The sequence below is a fragment of the Caretta caretta genome, chromosome 2, assembly GCF_965140235.1.
Source record: "Caretta caretta isolate rCarCar2 chromosome 2, rCarCar1.hap1, whole genome shotgun sequence".
Taxonomy (NCBI): Eukaryota; Metazoa; Chordata; order Testudines; family Cheloniidae; genus Caretta; species Caretta caretta.
Window position 1 is genome coordinate 243,219,683 of NC_134207.1, and position 18,115 is coordinate 243,237,797.

An 18,115-nucleotide genomic window follows, 5' to 3' on the forward strand; every position below is an offset into this window, starting at 1 on the left:
CTTATGCTCAAATACATTTGTTAGTCTCTAAGGTGCCACAAGTCCTCCTTTTCTTTTTGCGAATACAGACTAACAGGGCTGCTACTCCGAAATCTGTTACAATGGGAGTCCTGCACGCCATTGACCAACACTGCAACTTAGAGCCAGGGGGTGCTGCTGGGGCACCCCCAGTTCCAGCGCCCCTGAAGCCCCTTTTGGCCAGGAGAGAATCCTGAAGAAATAAGGGAAGGGGGGGGGCGTGAAGAAAATGGGCTCGGGGGGGGGGGGCGCTGATTCTTGCTTTGCAGAGGAGAAGCAGCGGGCGCATGAGCTCTGTGCAGGGAGCATGAATCTGACGGCGGGAGGGAGAAGCAGAGAGGGGGTGAGTGTGACAGACAGGGCGGCCGGAGGAGTGAGAATGGAGGGAAGCGGGGGAGAGAGGGAAGCGCGGCGGCGGCGGCGGCGGGACCACTCCCCCGCCCCCAAGCGCTGCCCCTGCCAGCCGCACCGGCGTGTGAGGCTGGGGCGGGTCCGAGTCTGCCCTCGCCGAAAGGCCCGGCCCCGCCAGACCGGACCTCGGTCGCAGTAAGAGCCGCCCGAGGAGCTGGGGGCCGCTGTGGGGAGCCCGGGGCTGCCTGCGGGGGCTCTTCCCGCAACCCGGCGGGCCGGGGGCGGGGCCTGGGGGGAAGGGGCGGGGCGGGGCCAAGGGGCGGGGCCTCGAGCGAGGCTCGGCGCGGGTGTGCAGCGGCGCCACGGGAAGGCAGCCGCAGATTGGACAGGCGCGGTCCCCGCACGCGCTGCCTGCCCCCGGCCGCTCTGTTCCCTTCCAGGGCAGCCGCCGCCGCCGCCGCCGCGGGAGGAGGGGCTACAGCCCTGCGCCTGGGGCTTCCCCTCTCCCGAGGCGCAGCAGCAGCGCCCCAGCTGGGCGCACCCCGGGAGCGGGCGGCGCCGCTGCACGCGCCCGCGTCTCCCTTCCCCGCCCGGCGGGCAGGTGTTGCCGCCACCCGCTTGAACCGGAACCGTTTTTGCAAAGGCAGCCTGGGAGGCTGCGGTGCCGCCGCGTGCGCCGGGGGAGTGGATCCAGCCCGCTCCTGGGGAGGCGGAGGAGGAGCGCGGCCGCTCCGCCGCTGGCAATGGGGCTGTGCATGACCCACGCTTAGCCGGCCTGTGCCCTGCCTGCCAGGGCAGGATGATTTAGCTGCTGCGCCCTCCGCTCGGCTGGACGTGCTCGGGGCACGGCTTCTTGGATGAGCCGCCGCGGGGATCAGCCGGGGAGCGCGGCTGGAGGGAGCAGCCGCCACCGCCTCTTCCTCTGCTGCTTGTTGTTTTCTCCGCTGCTGCCCATGGCTTCTCGCCCCCGCCAGTGACGGGCTCCCCCTGCATCCTCCCGCGCCTGGCCCGGCGGCGAAGGAAGATGGGAAACACCACCTCCTGCTGCGTCTCCTCCAGCCCCAAACTACGCAGGAATGCCCACTCCCGGCTGGAGTCCTACCGCCCGGAGCCCGAGCTGAGCCGCGAGGACACGGGCTGCAACCTGCAGCACATCAGCGACCGGGAGAACATAGACGGTAAGAGAGGTGTGGGGGCTGCTGGGCTGGGGAGCTCCCGGCAGCTAGGGCAGCCCCCCCCCCCCCCACAGCCCCGCTGGGCTGGGGAAATCCCCTCTATCTCCAGCCACAGGGGCAGCCCCCGGGGAAAGGCATCTCCCACAAGCACAGGAGTTGCCAAGTGGGGGACACTCTGCTGTCCTGCTCAAGGGGGGAAACATGGAAACACCCAGCCCTCCCTCCCCCCCCAAACACCTTGGGAGCTCCCGTCGCCTCTTCCTTGCCTCTCAGTGTTTACTCACTTCTGTCCCCCGAGGGAATCTCTTCTCTTCCCTCCTCCTTTTCCTGGGTCTTTCGGTGATCGCAGTTATATAGCGAGACAGAGGGTTTGTTTGGGTTTTATGCCTCTATCCACAACTTCGAGGTCTTTGGATGCCCCTATACTTGTATAGCACAATGCAGCATTATTGACCCCATACTAATATGTCATGATGTAGCTCTATTTGTGTGGATTCCACCTGTGCAAGTATGTGGTACACAGTGTTAGGATCCTTGTGTGGATTCTTGCAGTGTACATTGTGCTATGGCATTATTTATCTGCCCTTTCTTCTGATTTGAGGCCTTTATAGTTCTCCCATCTTAGCATTGAATGAAAACCTGGAGTACTATTTACCCCAGACCATGCTTTCAAGATCTTTGTGTGTATTTGCCCCCTCACCCAGCGTGGACTGATGTGACTTTAGCAAAGCTTTTGACACGGTTTCCCACAGTATTCTTGTCAGCAAGTTAAGGAAGTATGGGCTGGATGAATGCACTACAAGGTGGGTAGAAAGCTGGCTAGATTGTCGGGCTCAACGGGTAGTTATCAATGGCTCCATGTCTAGTTGGCAGCCGGTATCAAGTGGAGTGCCCCAAGGGTCGGTCCTGGGGCCGGTTTTGTTCAATATCTTCATAAATGATCTGGAGGATGGTGTGGATTGCACTCTCAGCAAATTTGCGGATGATACTAAACTGGGAGGAGTGGTAGATACGCTGGAGGGGAGGGATAGGATACAGAAGGACCTAGACAAATTGGAGGATTGGGCCAAAAGAAATCTGATGAGGTTCAATAAGGATAAGTGCAGGGTCCTGCACTTAGGACGGAAGAACCCAATGCACAGCTACAGACTAGGGACCGAATGGCTAGGCAGCAGTTCTGCGGAAAAGGACCTAGGGGTGACAGTGGACGAGAAGCTGGATATGAGTCAGCAGTGTGCCCTTGTTGCCAAGAAGGCCAATGGCATTTTGGGATGTATAAGTAGGGGCATAGCGAGCAGATCGAGGGACGTGATCGTTCCCCTCTATTCGACATTGGTGAGGCCTCATCTGGAGTACTGTGTCCAGTTTTGGGCCCCACACTTCAAGAAGGATGTGGATAAATTGGAGAGAGTCCAGCGAAGGGCAACAAAAATGATTAGGGGTCTAGAACACATGACTTATGAGGAGAGGCTGAGGGAACTGGGATTGTTTAGCCTGCAGAAGAGAAGAATGAGGGGGGATTTGATAGCTGCTTTCAACTACCTGAAAAGGGGTTCCAAAGAGGATGGCTCTAGACTGTTCTCAATGGTATCAGATGACAGAACGAGGAGTAATGGTCTCAAGCTGCAGTGGGGGAGGTTTAGATTGGATATTAGGAAAAACTTTTTCACTAAGAGGGTGGTGAAACACTGGAATGCGTTACCTAGGGAGGTGGTAGAATCTCCTTCCTTAGAGGTTTTTAAGGTCAGGCTTGACAAAGCCCTGGCTGGGATGATTTAACTGGGAATTGGTCCTGCTTCGAGCAGGGGGTTGGACTAGATGACCTTCTGGGGTCCCTTCCAACCCTTATATTCTATGATTCTATGATTCTATGACACTGTTTACACTGGTCCACAGCTTCCAGATCCAATCCACTCAACTGTTTGAATTTCAAAAGCGAATTTTGGCCCACCCAAATTTCCTGAACAAAGATGGTCCGTGGACTCAACTGGTTATCTGTTGCTATGTGTATGCCAAAGCCAATCCTGGTTGAGGGATAAAACATAAAGAAAAACCCAGATAGTTATGGAAGTGGGAGGAATTTATCTTGTAACAACCTTCAGTTCCAGTGACTTATTTCCTTCCATTATACTGATGATGAGGCATTGGTATAATGGAGTGATGAATATTCTCTTTCTGCAGTATTATTGGAAAAACTTTATTCTCATTGACTTAATAATGACCAATATCCTTTTGTGTGCTCTGGTTAATTAGAACCTGGCCTATTCTTAGGTGTGATTTTAATGTTTAAGTATAAACTAGTTTCTGATTAGCTGAAATAGTTCTAAAACTTAAGTGGTAAAACATCAACTTTCTCATAGTTTGATGTGAATTTCCTTTGGTAGAAAGCCAAAAAAGTCACATTGGCATACACTTAATTTTTTTCAAAATTTTTTCATAGATTGTGATCAATTGCAAACTTTGTTTTAAACCAGTTCTCACCATTGGCTAAAATTTAGCTCTTAATAATAGAGTAATTTTACCTCAGATTACGATTATTTCTTTTAATTAAGTTACATTCTGGAATTGTGACTGTTGTCTTTAAGACATTTTTGTTTCCACAGTAGCAAAAGTGGACTGTTAAAAAAAAAAAAAAAAAAAAAAAAAAAAAAGTGTAATCGTCAGGTTTGAGAAAACTGGGGAAGATTTCTGAGCCAGTTGTTGACCTGTGAATGGCTGATTCTTGTAACACCAGTGTTGTCCAGGTTGGCAGTGAACACCATTTTGCATGATGGTATGGATAATATCTAGTCATGTTTCACATCAGTAGGAACAGGTCTTGCTCTATAGTTTTAAATGAGAGGTTTGGGTTTTTTTGAGGGGTGGGGAGTTGTTCTTTAATGTGGTGACAATACAGAAAATTCTAAATGTCTTTCTTTGTAAACTTACTTTTTGCCAAGAATTCTCTTCATGGTTTGGTTAGACCAGTGATGCTCAACCTTTCCAGACTACTGTACCCCTTTGAAGCGTCTGATTTGTCTTGTATACCACAAGTTTCACCTCACTTAAAATATGCTTTCTCACAAAATTAGACCTAAAAATACACGTGTCACAGCACACTAGTAATGAAAAATTGTTCTTTTTAATTTTTACCATATAATTATAAAATAAATCAGTTGGTATATAGATATTGTAATTATATTTTAGTGAATAGTATATAGAGCAGTATAAACAAGTTGTATGAAATTTTAATTTGTACTGACTTTGCTAATGCTTTTTATGTAGCCTGTTGTAAAACTAGGCAAATAAGTAGATGAGTTGATGTACCCCCTGAAAGACCTCTGCGTATCCCCAAGGGTATACATACCCCTGCTTGAGAACCAATGGGTTAGACCAATTTTCAGATCAGTAACAGTACTCCATGAGTGGAAGCACTAATGGGATGTGTGTGCATGTTGTCTCTGTCCTAATAAATTCTTGTCAGTTAAAGGACCCTGTGCTTCACCAGTGGAACATAGAAAATAAATACTATCTATCTCTGTTTCATCGGGCTCAGCACTGTGGCAAATGAGGTTAAGTTCTCAGGTGGGGGAGTTGCCTTCAACTCTAAGAGCATATAACAAATTTTATGGTTTGTCTCCTTTGTCTTGCTGTTTGCTCAAATCTTGCTCCTCCCTATGATACTGATTAGCTATAGGGTCAGAGGCATCAGTTTTCATTGAGGAGACTGATGAAGAATGAGTTAGTGTTTCTTTGTTGAACACAATTATGGATAAAACTAATTTGAAATACTCACTTTTGCATATCTGTTGTGTTGCAGTCAGATCCACTGGAGGTCTTTGGTCAAAGACGATAGACTGATTACAAAATGTAATAAGACTTCTTTTTCTGGAATCTTATTTCCTGAGACTGGGTACATTTTTGTTTTTAGATTGCCATATAGTTTCAAGCAAACAGCTGTGGTGACACAATGGAAAAAAACAACAAATAGTGCACTGTAATAATATTTCTACTGTTTTTCAATAACTTGAAAAATTTACATGAAACAATGAAGGAACAGTACTGCGGTCAATTCTTTGTGTGTGTGTGTGAAGAGAGAATAGAAGGTCTTGATTCTTCAAGCATCCTACAAAATATCTAAAATCCGTGAAATATTCTTGAGAGCTATTTAGCTCTTCAAGAATTGGATATTTCTTTGAAAAAAAACAAAACAAAAAAAACTGGTGGTACCACTGTAAATAAACAGTTTGGGTACTTTGCCACTTTGTTTTTTAACCTGTGTTTCTTGCTACCTGTTACTGCAGCGAGAACATCACTATCAGATACAGTATGTTTGACAGTGACGTTCAAGTTCTGGAAATGCTAATTCACTAGCACTGTTTTTTTTTCTCTCACAAGTACTAATCCTAAATTGCGCTTTTAGGAATTGCACATTGTGGTGAGTAGAATGAGTTGTTGTTGTCCTCTACCTTCAAGTCTGCCTTCAGTCCTCTTGTGTTAATCAAGATTTATAGAACTCTACCTTTTAGGGTTGGGCAAAGCAACTTTTGTAAAATAAAACTACGCTAAACCTTCTCCCATCTTTAAACCAATCTTAATCTGTTACTAAGGTTTGAAAAATGTAACCTCTCACCTGTTTGTTCCCTGCATCATTGCATGCTTTAGTCCAGGGCAGGACCAAAAAGGAAATGCTGAAATACAGTGAGAGAACTGATTATTGTGGCATTTCCAGGCTAAGTAGAAGCTATGGTATCTTGTGAAAGAGATTCTTCTCTTATGGTTGCCCGCCTAATTTTGTTGAAGAAACTGGTTCTTGTAAATAAATGAACTCTTGAGAGCCTGTGCAAACAGAACCTTTTGAGGTTTGCTAGTTGTTCTGTGCTTTGCACTGAAACCATTGCAAATGCTTTTATGAAGTGAGGTACCAGTGAATTGCAATTCCAGGACCTGATCATGCAGCTCTTGCAGTGGAGGGGCTTGCATTGTCTTAAATGGAAGTTCTGCCTGAGTAAGGAATGTAGGATTGGGCCTACAGATATACCTGCCTGATGCCGTGTTGTCAAAAAGCATCATTTTTGTAAGATATCAGGAACTCTTCGTGTCTGTAAGTGAAGGGAATTTTGGAAACGTTTGGGAACAAACTTCTTTCAGAGACTTCCAAGTGAGAAGGCTAAACTCCTTTTCTGAATGTTTTTTCTGCGTGGTGGCCATGTGGAAATGCTTCAAGAATCACCTTTTTGATTATCAGTCAACAACACATTTTTCTGAAGAGTTAAATCCATTGAGTTTCACTGTTAATTAGACCATTATCTTCAGGCACAGACTGAGGCAGTAAGGATAACTGGTTATCTGCTTTGCTGCTATATGCTTCCCAAAAGCAAAAGAGGAATTCTAACATAGAGGTCAGAGGATACCCACTCTTTTTAATGACTGATTGCTCATAGAAACTTTTAAAGTTTATGAAATGGTTTAACCTTTAAAATCTTGCTTCAGGAAAGTTATGACAATAGGCTAAGGCAGTGGTTCCCAAACTTGTTCCACCGCTTGTGTAGGGAAAGCCCCTGGGGGGCCGGGCTGGTTTGTTTACCTGCTGTGTCTGCAGGTTCTGCCGATCACGGCTCCCACTGGCTGAGGTTTGCTGCTCTAGGCCAATGTCAGCTGCAGGAAGCGGCGGCCAGTACGTCCCTCGGCCCGCGCTGCTTCCAGCAGCTCCCATTGGCCTGGAGCAGCGAACCGCGGTCACTGGGAGCCGCGATCGGCCAAACCTGCAGACGCGGCAGGCAAACGAACCTGCCCGGCAGGGGCTTTCCCCACACAAGCGGCGGAACAAGTGTGGGAACCACTGAGCTAAGGACTTCTTCATGAATTTGGATGACCCATTTTTATATCTGTTGCTCATCAGGAGACTTATCTAGCAGTATCCTGGCTACAAATATAAGAGAGAACAGTAGATCACTTAATGTGTCAGTCTGGTAAATTGCTGTTATTACTTAGATGACCTTTTTTTTTTTTTTTAACCCAGTCTTTTGCTAGACATTGTCCACTTTAAAATTGTTGTAGTATTTGGTTATTGGTCTGATTAAGACATGTGGGCTGGATTGTGTATTCCATTTGGACATGGGGGTTCTGGATTTGAAAATCGCACAATGGACTCTGTAAGGGGCTCAGGTGTTGTGGTGCTGGTGCTAGGTGCTGTTATAAAAGCTAGCTCAATAAAGGAAATTTAGATTACAGATTAGCTGTGGTCTAGACTACATTTATACATGATGTCAGCGTGTCTGTTGTCACACAGACAGATCCACTGTTGGCTTAACTAGTGAAAGAACTGAGAGATTGCTGATCTGAAAAAGGTGGCTCTCAGACTTGATTTTCCTGGGTGGCGCAGATTTTTCCCACAGTAGGCTCTTTGTTTATTGAGCTTTGGTGGAGAGAGGATAACCTCAAAGGATATATGGTATGAGACCACTGTCATAACCTGAAACCGACTGAGCTCGTTGAGCAGGGGCTAATCATAACTTGCTTTTGGTAGGAAATACAGTTCTTATTGTAAGAAGTTACTCTGTTCCACCCCTCCTTTCCCCCTTGCAAAATCTTTCTAATGTTGCTGGGTCCCATTTTTCATTGCCAATTGCAGATCAGATAACTGCACCCTGTGTGACTACATCCATAATAAACCTATTCAACGCTTTTTGTGGTGGGTTAATTTTTCTGCAGCTGGTAGACAAACTCTTGAAAAACAATCCACCATGAAAGGAGTTTATTTGTGAAAATGGGTAGTAGCCATGTGAGAACATCTGAATTAAGATTACATAGTGTGCCTCAGGTGTGCTGGACTTTGTGAGAATCATGAAGTTTTATATGTTACCAAGTACAAAACTCAAGTGTAGTACGGTTTTATAATCTGTCTGGTTTACTTTATGAAGATTTACTGAATGAGAATGTTCCTTTCAGAGTGAATGGTGGATTGTATCCTGCCCTCATTTTCATTTTTCCAATTTCACTGACCTCAACAGAATTGCACAGGTATAACTGATAGTAGACATTTCAGGCCAAATTCTGCAATTTTAACTGGTTCGTACTGGGATCTAGTGACAGTGTAGGGGTGGATTCCAAATCCATACATTGAAAAGCTGAAGTCTTAAGGCAGTGATACCCCCTTCTCTGTGAATGACTATTGTGTGATTTCGGTGTCTATATTTAGGATGTCTCACGTATAATTTTGTTCCATAGAACCAGTCAATACAAAGATATACATTCATTTGTATCCAGTTGAGTGCTGATAAAATACAACAATCTTCTGAACACCCAGGGCCACGTTTCACGAAGGAATAGGCCCAGACCCACAAAAGCAATTTTGCCACTGTCTTAGTTTAGTTTGGAGTGTTTAGGTACTTGATCTTGCATACCACAGACTAAACTGTTTTTAAAAGTGTAATCTTGCTCACATTAGCACCTCCCCATCTCTCATAAAAATGAGCCATATGATTTTTAATTACTGTAAGTATGACTGATCTTTTGTCTTTACATTTCTTTTGAAAAAACAGTGTAGTTTAGTACCCCTAAACTCTGTGCTGGAACACTGGTTCAGTACTGGCTCAGAGACAGCTTTGTCATTTACTGACTTTCTAACAGTATACCTTGCAGCACCTACTGTTATTCTTAGAGGTCGTTCATCTAGGTATCGCTGATACCTTAGCCTTTAATAAAACTACTGTGTTTGCATTCAAGCTCCTACACTGAGCTTGGCTCCTATATTGCACTTTGCTACTGATGCCAGTGTTGATGCTTTCCTTGCTTTTTGTGTTGGTTTTTTCCCCTCCCCCTCTCATCTCCATGCCTTTTTTCTTTCTGATCCTTCTTTGCCAAGTGACTACCAGCACCTTGTTCAAAGCCTGCCTAAATTCTCATTTCTCCCATGTCATTTGCAGGAAGTGAGTTAATTCACACTGTGTAAAATACAGTGCAGACCCGTTTATGCACGGATGTCGGGAGTCAAGCCGTCACGACCGTGTGATAATGGACTGCGGGTTAAGAGGGCCATGCTGAAAAAATGTCTAGTCATTCAACCATTTTTGCTGTTAGTGTATATTACTGGCAGTGTATATCACCTCTATTGAGGTGATTAAACCAGCAGTTTATACCAGTTTCGTGAGTGAAATAAGCTATACTGGTAAAAGCACACATTGTTGCCACCTGATGGTGTGAAACTGTTGAGCCTGTCTTCCAGCTAGTAGAACCTTGGGAGCAAAAGAGCAAATCAGTAGTAGACCCAAGTGTGACAGGTTGGATCACAGAAACCCCCTGGGAGCTGCCACCTGATGTGCCAAGACTATTTCTGCCCCTGCTTTCCCTGCCCTAGCAGCTTAGGACTTCAGTGCCCTCCCTGGTTTGAGCCAGATCCGCTAGCCTGCTGCAAACAAAGCCCTAGGTCTGAACCATGTCCCCTAATCGCTGTAGGCTTAACTGAAAGCAGCTTACAGAAGTATTTTTGTCCTTAAAAAGAAAAGGAGTACTTGTGGCACCTTAGAGACTAACCAATTTATTTGAGCATGAGCTAGCTCACGAAAGCTCATGCTCAAATAAATTGGTTAGTCTCTAAGGTGCCACAAGTGCTCCTTTTCTTTTTGCGAATACAGACTAACACGGCTGTTACTCTGAAACCTGTCATTTTTGTCCTTGACACTCAGATGCCCAACTCCCAATGGGGTCCAAACCCTGAATAAGTCCGTTTTACCCTTATAAACTCATAAATCGTTCGCCCTCGATAACACTGATAGACAGGTATGCACAGCTATTTGCCCCCCCCCCCAAGTATTAATACATACTCTGGGTTAATTAATAAGTAAAAAGTGATTTTATTAAATACAGAAAGTAGGATTTAAGTGGTTCCAAGTAGTAACAGACAGAACAAAGTGAATTACCAAGCAAAATAAAATAAAACCCGCAAGTCTATGTCTAATAAAACTGAATACAGACCAAACCTCACCAGTTCCAGTAAGCTTCCTCTGACAGACTAATCTCCTTCTTGTCCAGGTCCAGCAATCACTCACACCCTCTGTAGTTACTGTCCTTTGTTCTAGTTCCTTTCAGGTATCCTTGGGGGTGGAGAGGCTATCTCCTTAGCCAGCTGAAGACAAAATGGAGGGGTCTCCCACAGGCTTAAATAGACTTTCTCTTGTGGGTGGAGACTCTCTCCTATGCAAAGTCCAGCTCCAAGATTGAGTTCTGGAGTCACCTGGACAAGTCACATGTCCATGCATGACTCTCAGTTTTTACAGGCAGAAGCCATTGTCCACATGGTATCTTGAATGTCTTCAGGAAGACTGATTCATAGATACTAAGGTCAGAAGGGGCCATTATGATCATCTAATCTGACCTCCTGCACAATGCAGGCCACAGAATCTCACTCACCCACTCCTGTGAAAAACCTCACCTATGTCTGAGCTATTGAAGTCCTCAAATCATGGTTTAAAGACTTCAAGGAGCAGAGAATCCTCCAGCAAGTGACCCGTGCCCATGCTACAGAGGAAGGCGAAAAACCTCAAGGGCCTCTTCCAATCTGCCCTGGATGAAAATTCCTTCCCGACCCCAAATGTGGTGATCAGCTAAACCCTGGGCAAGATTCACCAGCCAGATACTACAGAAAATTCTTTCCTGGGTAACTCAGATCCTACCCCATCTAACATCCCATCACAGGCCATTAGGCCTATTTACCATGAATATTTAAAGATCAATTAATTACCAAAATCATGTTATCCCATCATACCATCTCCTCCATAAACTTATCGAGTCTAATCTTAAAGCTACATAGGTCTTTTGCCCCCACTGCTTCACTTGGAAGGCTATTCCAAAACTTCACTCCTCTGATGATTAGAAACCATCTAATTTCAAGCCTAAACTTCCTGGTGGCCAGTTTATATCCATTTGTTCTTGTGTCCACATTGGTTCTGAGTTTAAATAATTCCTCTCCCTCCCTGGTATTTATCCCTCTGATATATTTATAGAGAGCAATCATATCTCCCCTCAACCTTCTTTTAGTTAGGCTAAACAAGCCAAGCTCCTTGAGTCTCCTTTCATAAGACAAGTTTTCCATTCGTCGGATCATCCTCGTAGCCCTTCTCTGTACCTGTTCCAGTTTGAATTCATCCTTCTTAAACATGGGAGACCAGAACTGCACACAGTATTCCAGGTGAGGTCTCACCAGTGCCTTGTCTAACGGTACTAAAACCTCCTTATCCCTACTGGAAATACCTCTCCTGATGCATCCCAAGACTCCATTAGCTTTTTTCACGGCGATATCACATTGGCAGCTCATAGTCATCCTATGATCAACCAATACTCCAAGGTCCTTCTCCTCTGTTACTTCTAATTGATGTGTCCCCAGCTTATAACTAAAATTCTTGTTGTTAATCCCTAAATGCATAACCTTACACTTCTCACTATTAAATTTCATCCTATTACTATTACTCCAGTTTACAAGGTCATCCAGATCCTCCTGTATGATATCCCCGTCCTTCTCTAAATTGGCAATACCTCCCAGCTTTGTATCATCTGCAAACTTTATTAGCACACTCCCACTTTTTGTGCCGAGGTCAGTAATAAAAAGATTAAATAAGATTGGTCCCAAAACCGATCCTTGAGGAACTCCACTGGTAACCTCCCTCCAGCCTGACAGTTCACCTTTCAGTAGGACCCGTTGTAGTCTTCCCTTTAACCAATTCCTTATCCACCTTTCACTGTTCATATTGATCCCCATTTTTTCCAATTTAACGAATAATTCCCCATGTGGCACGGTATCAAACGCCTTACTGAAATTGAGGTAAATTAGATCCACTCCGTTTCCTTTGTCTAAAAAATCTGTTACCTTCTCAAAGAAGGAGATCAGGTTAGTTTGTTACAATCTACCTTTTGTAAAACCTTGTTGTATTTTGTCCCATTTACCATTGACTTCAATGTCCTTAACTACTTTCTCCTTCAAAATTTTTTCCAAGACCTTGCATACTACAGATGTCAAACTAACAGGCCTGTAGTTACGCGGATCACTTTTTTTCCCTTTCTTAAAAATAGGAACTATGTTAGCAATTCTCCAATCATACAGTACAACTCCTGAGTTTACAGATTCATTAAAAATTCTTGCTAATGGGCTTGCAATTTCGGGTGCCAATTCCTTTAATATTCTTATGTGGATTGGAGGATTCCAAGATGCATTGTTCCTTAAAAAGAAAAGGAGTACTTGTGGCACCTTGGAGACTAACCAATTTATTTGAGCATAAGCTTTCGTGAGCTACAGCTCACTTCATCGGATGCATACTGTGGAAAATACAGAAGATGTTTTTATATACAGAGACCATGAAAAAATGCGTGTTAATCACTACAAAAGGTTTTCTCTCCCCCCACCCCACTCTCCGGCTAGTAATAGCTTATGTAAAGTGATCACACTCCTTACAATGTGTATGATAATCAAGGTGGGCCATTTCCAGCAGAAATCCAGGGTTTAACAAGAACATCTGAGGAAGGGGGGCGGGGCGTTAGGAAAACAAGGGGAAATAGGTTACCTTGCATAATGACTGAGCCCCTCCCAGTCTCTATTCAAGCCTAAGTTAATTGTATCCAATTTGCAAACGAATTCCAATTCAGCAGTCTCTCGCTGGAGTCTGGATTTGAAGTTTTTCTGTTGTAATATCGCAACTTTCATGTCTGTAATCGCGTGACCAGAGAGATTGAAGTGTTCTCCGACTGGTTTATGAATGTTGTAATTCTTGACATCTGATTTGTGTCCATTTATTCTTTCACGTAGAGACTGTCCAGTTTGACCAATGTACATGGCAGAGGGGCATTGCTTGCACATGGTGGCATATATCACATTGGTAGATGTGCAGGTGAACGAGCCTCTGATAGTGTGGCTGATGTTATTAGGCCCTGTGACCGTGTCCCCTGAATAGATGTGTGGGCACAGTTGGCAACGGGCTTTGTTGCAAGGATAAGTTCCTGGGTTAGTGGTTCTGTTGTGTGGTATGTGGTTGCTGGTGAGTATTCGCTTCAGGTTGTTCCTTAAGTGCTTCTTGATTGGACACTTAACTTTACGAATTCCTTTCTCCAGGAACTGACCAGATGCTCTACTAAGGTTATTTAGAAATCAAGCCAGTACACGGTCAATATTCATAACTTTGAATACAAAAATGATACATGCATAGAAATAGGATTAATAGATTCAGTAGATCATAACTTTACATAGATATGTTACAAGGCATACGTAGCATAGAACATATTCCAGTTATATATATTCATAAGCATATTTCCATAAAGCCTTATGCGGGGCACTGTCGCACCAAGTGTGGTGCTTTCCATGGTGCATTAGTATTTCAGCAAGGTGATGTATTTGATACTGTTACCACATTGTTCTTGCGTTTGAGATCTTTTCACAGCCTTCTGATGGATATAGAAATGCATTATGAATTATTCCTGCTTCTCTCTGTGTGAAGGGAAGAATTTATTACTTTCCGCTGTTGAGAAGCAGTTGTTCGTGCTTTGCAGGTCTTGCATAGGAGAAGAAAAAAAAAATAAAAAATGGAGATGTGCTTGATCAGAGAACCCTAAATTTCCTTGCTTGTACTCTGTCTCTAGGGAGCATGACAGAGACTGTAAAAGTGTGTGTGTGTTTTTGTGTGTGGCAAATGGTGATTTTGTGTTGGGAAAGTATGGGTTGTGGGTTTTTGTTTCTCCATTTCTGCACAGTTTAATTGTTTGTAGGGAGTAGTGATGTTGTCCTCCTCTCTCCTTTCCCAGTTCTGTTCTGTTTATTGAGAGGGAAGTAAGATAACAGTGGGATCCATGTCAGATGGATCAGTACTTTGACTTTCAGAGATGTGATAAATCCTATATGGCTTTTTACTTGTTCTGTGGGGAAAACTTTCCTTGCTGCAGTTGAGACTGGTGACCGTAAAAATACAAAACCTTCCTCCTAAATGAACAAGTCAATATTTATTTCCTTTACTGTGGAACAATTCAGGAGATAAAGAAAATTTCCTGCTTTACCTCTTTATGCCTTCTGCACAAAAATGATTTTTCTAATGTTCCCTGATTTCGTTAAAAATAAAAATTAGACAACTGGTACCTGTAGGTCAGAGTTTCTCAAACTGGGGAGCAAGCTGCCGGGGGGGAAACATGCAATATATTTTGGGGGCATATGAGAAGCTTTAGAGGAAAAAAAACAAACATAGCAGTGAATAACTAGCAAAGCTGATTCCTCCTGGTCCTCATATGGTGCTGTGCATTTTGATGGATTTCTGTTAAGGTTGCATAGCATTATACAAAATCATTGCCATCTGTACATTAATCTTTTTGCTGTGACACAGCTGAGATACTCTGTACCTCAAAGTAGTACACTGTACCCCCCATATTGATCACTGTCATATGATTATTATATGTTTTGTACAAAGTATGCCTTGTGAGGCATCATTTTAAAAGTCTTGATCTATTGAATCTTAATATCCTGGTGAGGTTGTATGTACTATCAATGTATGTGAAGTTATAAATTTATTGCCATATGTGATACTGAAATATGTTTTGTGAGGTTGGGAGACACCCATAGCTGTCCTTTCAGTCGGGGCAAAGGAACAACTAGCCCTGGCCAGACAGGCATTGTGGCCCATCAAGAAGAATCCACTCTCCTCGAGATTTCTGAGAGAGGGGACATACGCAATGAGGGCTGCCTAACCCACGTCACAGCAAGGATCTTTCTAACTGTTGAAAGACAGTGTAAAAGAGGGACAGTGACATCATGACAGTGAATTTCAGCCTGTCTTCTTCCCCCATCTCAAAACCTGGAAGATTGTCTGGAAGACAAAGACTTTGAACTGGGGAGATTGGTCCCAGCTTCGGAAGGGAGTTCAGCCTGTGAATTGAGAACTGTGAGCTGCCTGTAATATGTTAGAGTGAGAGACTCTTTGATTCAAATCTTTCTGTAGAATTTAGATTGTGAGGTTTATCCTTATTTCTTATGTAACCAACTCCGATCTTTGTCTGCTACTTATAATCATCTAAAATCTATCTTTCTGTAGTTAATAAATCGCTTTGTATTTTACCTAAAACAGTGTCTTTGGTTGAAATGCTTGGGGAAATTCATCTCAGATTACACAGGCTGGTGCATGTCCACTTTCCTTTGACAAAGTGGTGAACCATCTAATGAGTTTGCACTGTCCAAGGGAGTCTTGAGCAGCATAAGATGATATATTTTGGGGTTCAAGGCTGAGGGCTTGGGTGATGTGCTGGTGCCTCTCTGTATGATTCATGGGACTCAGGGAACATTCATGCAGTTTAGCTGAGTGTGGGGCTCCACATGTTCATGGCTGAACGATCACAACTCCTGGAGGAGTTTTGCTGCTTGTTGCTGGCATAGCATTATGTGAGAGACAGCCCAGGCTGGAGAGTGAAGGGGGCACAGAGGTCCCTCAGTTCCAGGTTATACCATGGGGATCCTGTCACAGCAGTATGCATATTTGATTGTAAACATAGACCACATTGCTTTTGCTCTTGTTACAATGGATTCTTGGCTCTGTTTGAATCGGTGCCTTAGTGAATTTCATGTTGATTATTTTTTAAAATCGATATATGGCCCTACCAAATTCACCATCCATTCTGATCAATTTTACGGCCAGAGGGTTTTAAACTGGTCAATTTTCATCTGAAATTTCACCGTGTTGTAATGGGATTGGGGAAGGGGTGTTTGCAAAGTTGTTGTAGGAGGGTTTCAAGGTGGCCACCCTCACTTCTGTGTTGCCTTCAGAGCTGGGCTTTGAAGGCAGCACCCTCCCAGGTTCCTGTAGTTAAGAGGAGGTTCCCAGAGGTAAAGGTGGGTAGGATCTTCCCCGTTCTGCTGGGAGCGCTCCAGCCATGGGCTTCTAGCTGCTAGTCCAGGGCAGGGACAGATTAAGGCAGGGACTCCTTGCCAATTTGGGGAGCCCCCCCAGGAAAAATGGGTGCCCCAGCCCCAGGGCAGAAGCCCCATCGGGTCACCCCGATCCCCAGCAGCAGCTGCAGGGGCTGAAGCCTCGAGCTCGGACTGCCCTGAGCCCCAACTGTAGTGGCAAGGGGGGTGGATGCCCCAAGCCTGGGCTGCCTTGAGCCCCAGCTGGAGTGGTGAGATGGGGCGCAGAAGCCCTGAGCCCAGGCTGCCCCAGTTGGAGCAGTGGGGGGAGGCAGAAGCCCCCGGGGAGGAAGCCCTGGACTCAGCACCCAGAGCCACAGCAGGAGCCGCGGGAGGGAGGGAGGGGGAAACAGAAGCCTGGAGCCCAGCTCCTGGGCTGCTGCAGTGCATCCTAATTTCTGCGCTGCCTTTGGAGGTGGTCTGATCTCCGCACCAACAGCGACTGTGTAGGGGAAGGGCAACTCTTGTCCCTCCCCAGCCCAGCCGGACTAGCAGCTAGGAGCCCCCAGCTCCCAGCAGCAGGGGAGATCAGATTTCATGGGGGAGGGCTCATTTCATGGTCTATCACACATTTTTCACAGCAATGAAATTAGTAGGGCCATAGCTATACGTACTTGTGTGGCTGTGGGTGGGGGCGTAAACTGCTACAGACATGAAGAGAGGCATGATCAAATAAATTTGAGAACCACTGCTCCAGGTATGTATACAATGTTGTTGTAGCCATGTCGGTACCAGGGTATTACAGAGACTAGATGGGAGAGGTAATATCTTTTATTGGACCAACTTCTGTTGGTGAAAGACGAACTTACACAGAGCTCTTCTTCAGGTCTGGGACACATACTCAGTTTCACAGCTAAATACACGATGGAACAGATTGTTTAGTATCAGTAGTTCATAAGGTTATAGATAATCGTGAGACCTCTGGGGACGATGTTTTGTTTCTGCATCTGTGGACTGCCAAGATGTTTACCTCCTAGATGTCTGTAGCGATTTGAGCACCATAAACACCTGAGATACTACCTTGGGTTGGGAATAAGAAGTTTGTTTATAATATTGTGTTCTTCTGTTAACTTAGGAAACTGATCTCAAAGTATTCATGAAACTAGCTGATTAAAGGAGGATATAACTCCAGTATTTTACTGGGACAGTTGGCTAATAAAGAAATCCTCCCTACTGAAAGCAACGAGAGTGGTTCAATGGACAATACAAAACTTAGCTCAGTGGAATCAAGGAATATTGCTCAGAGGAACCCACAAACTTCATTGTAGGAAAAAAGACTGTAAGGGGTCTGTTTTGGATTAGTTGACTTGAGTATTGTGGTTGACCAGTGTTCAGTTTTATTTTATTTGATCATTGTTCACTCAATGAAGTAAGGTGTTTCTGTGATTTGGGAAATTATGCAAATATACATACTCACGTCTGACTAAGTGTGAACCGTATACTTTCCTGTGTAAAGAAAGCTTGTATCAAAATAATACATGTTTAGTTAGGAATCTTGACTGCTATTGAACAAGACAGCCAAAGGTATATAGACAAAACATGTCCTAAGAGAGACACATTTAGGTAGTCCTCCAGATACTTTACAAACATTGAATTGAACCTCACAACAACTCTGTGGGGTAGAGAAGTACTTTGCAAAAAGAAGTTAAGTGATATGTCTGAGGCT

At 44.6% G+C, this 18,115-nt stretch overlaps 1 protein-coding gene across 4 annotated transcripts in view; it reads left to right on the plus strand.

The window, feature by feature from the left end:
• The first annotated feature begins 758 nt into the window (after nt 1–758).
• CCNY (cyclin Y) overlaps nt 759–18,115 on the plus strand; it is a 225,661-nt gene continuing 208,304 nt past the window's right edge. Inside the window, exon 1 of one of the 4 annotated variants that reach the window (XM_048837693.2) lies at nt 759–1,547. In XM_048837693.2, the coding sequence (XP_048693650.1) occupies nt 1,394–1,547 (154 nt within the window). In that variant the 5' untranslated portion in view covers nt 759–1,393. The remainder of the gene's footprint in view (nt 1,548–18,115) is intronic. The other 3 variants (XM_048837696.2, XM_048837698.2, XM_048837699.2) reach the window with 3 other exon arrangements.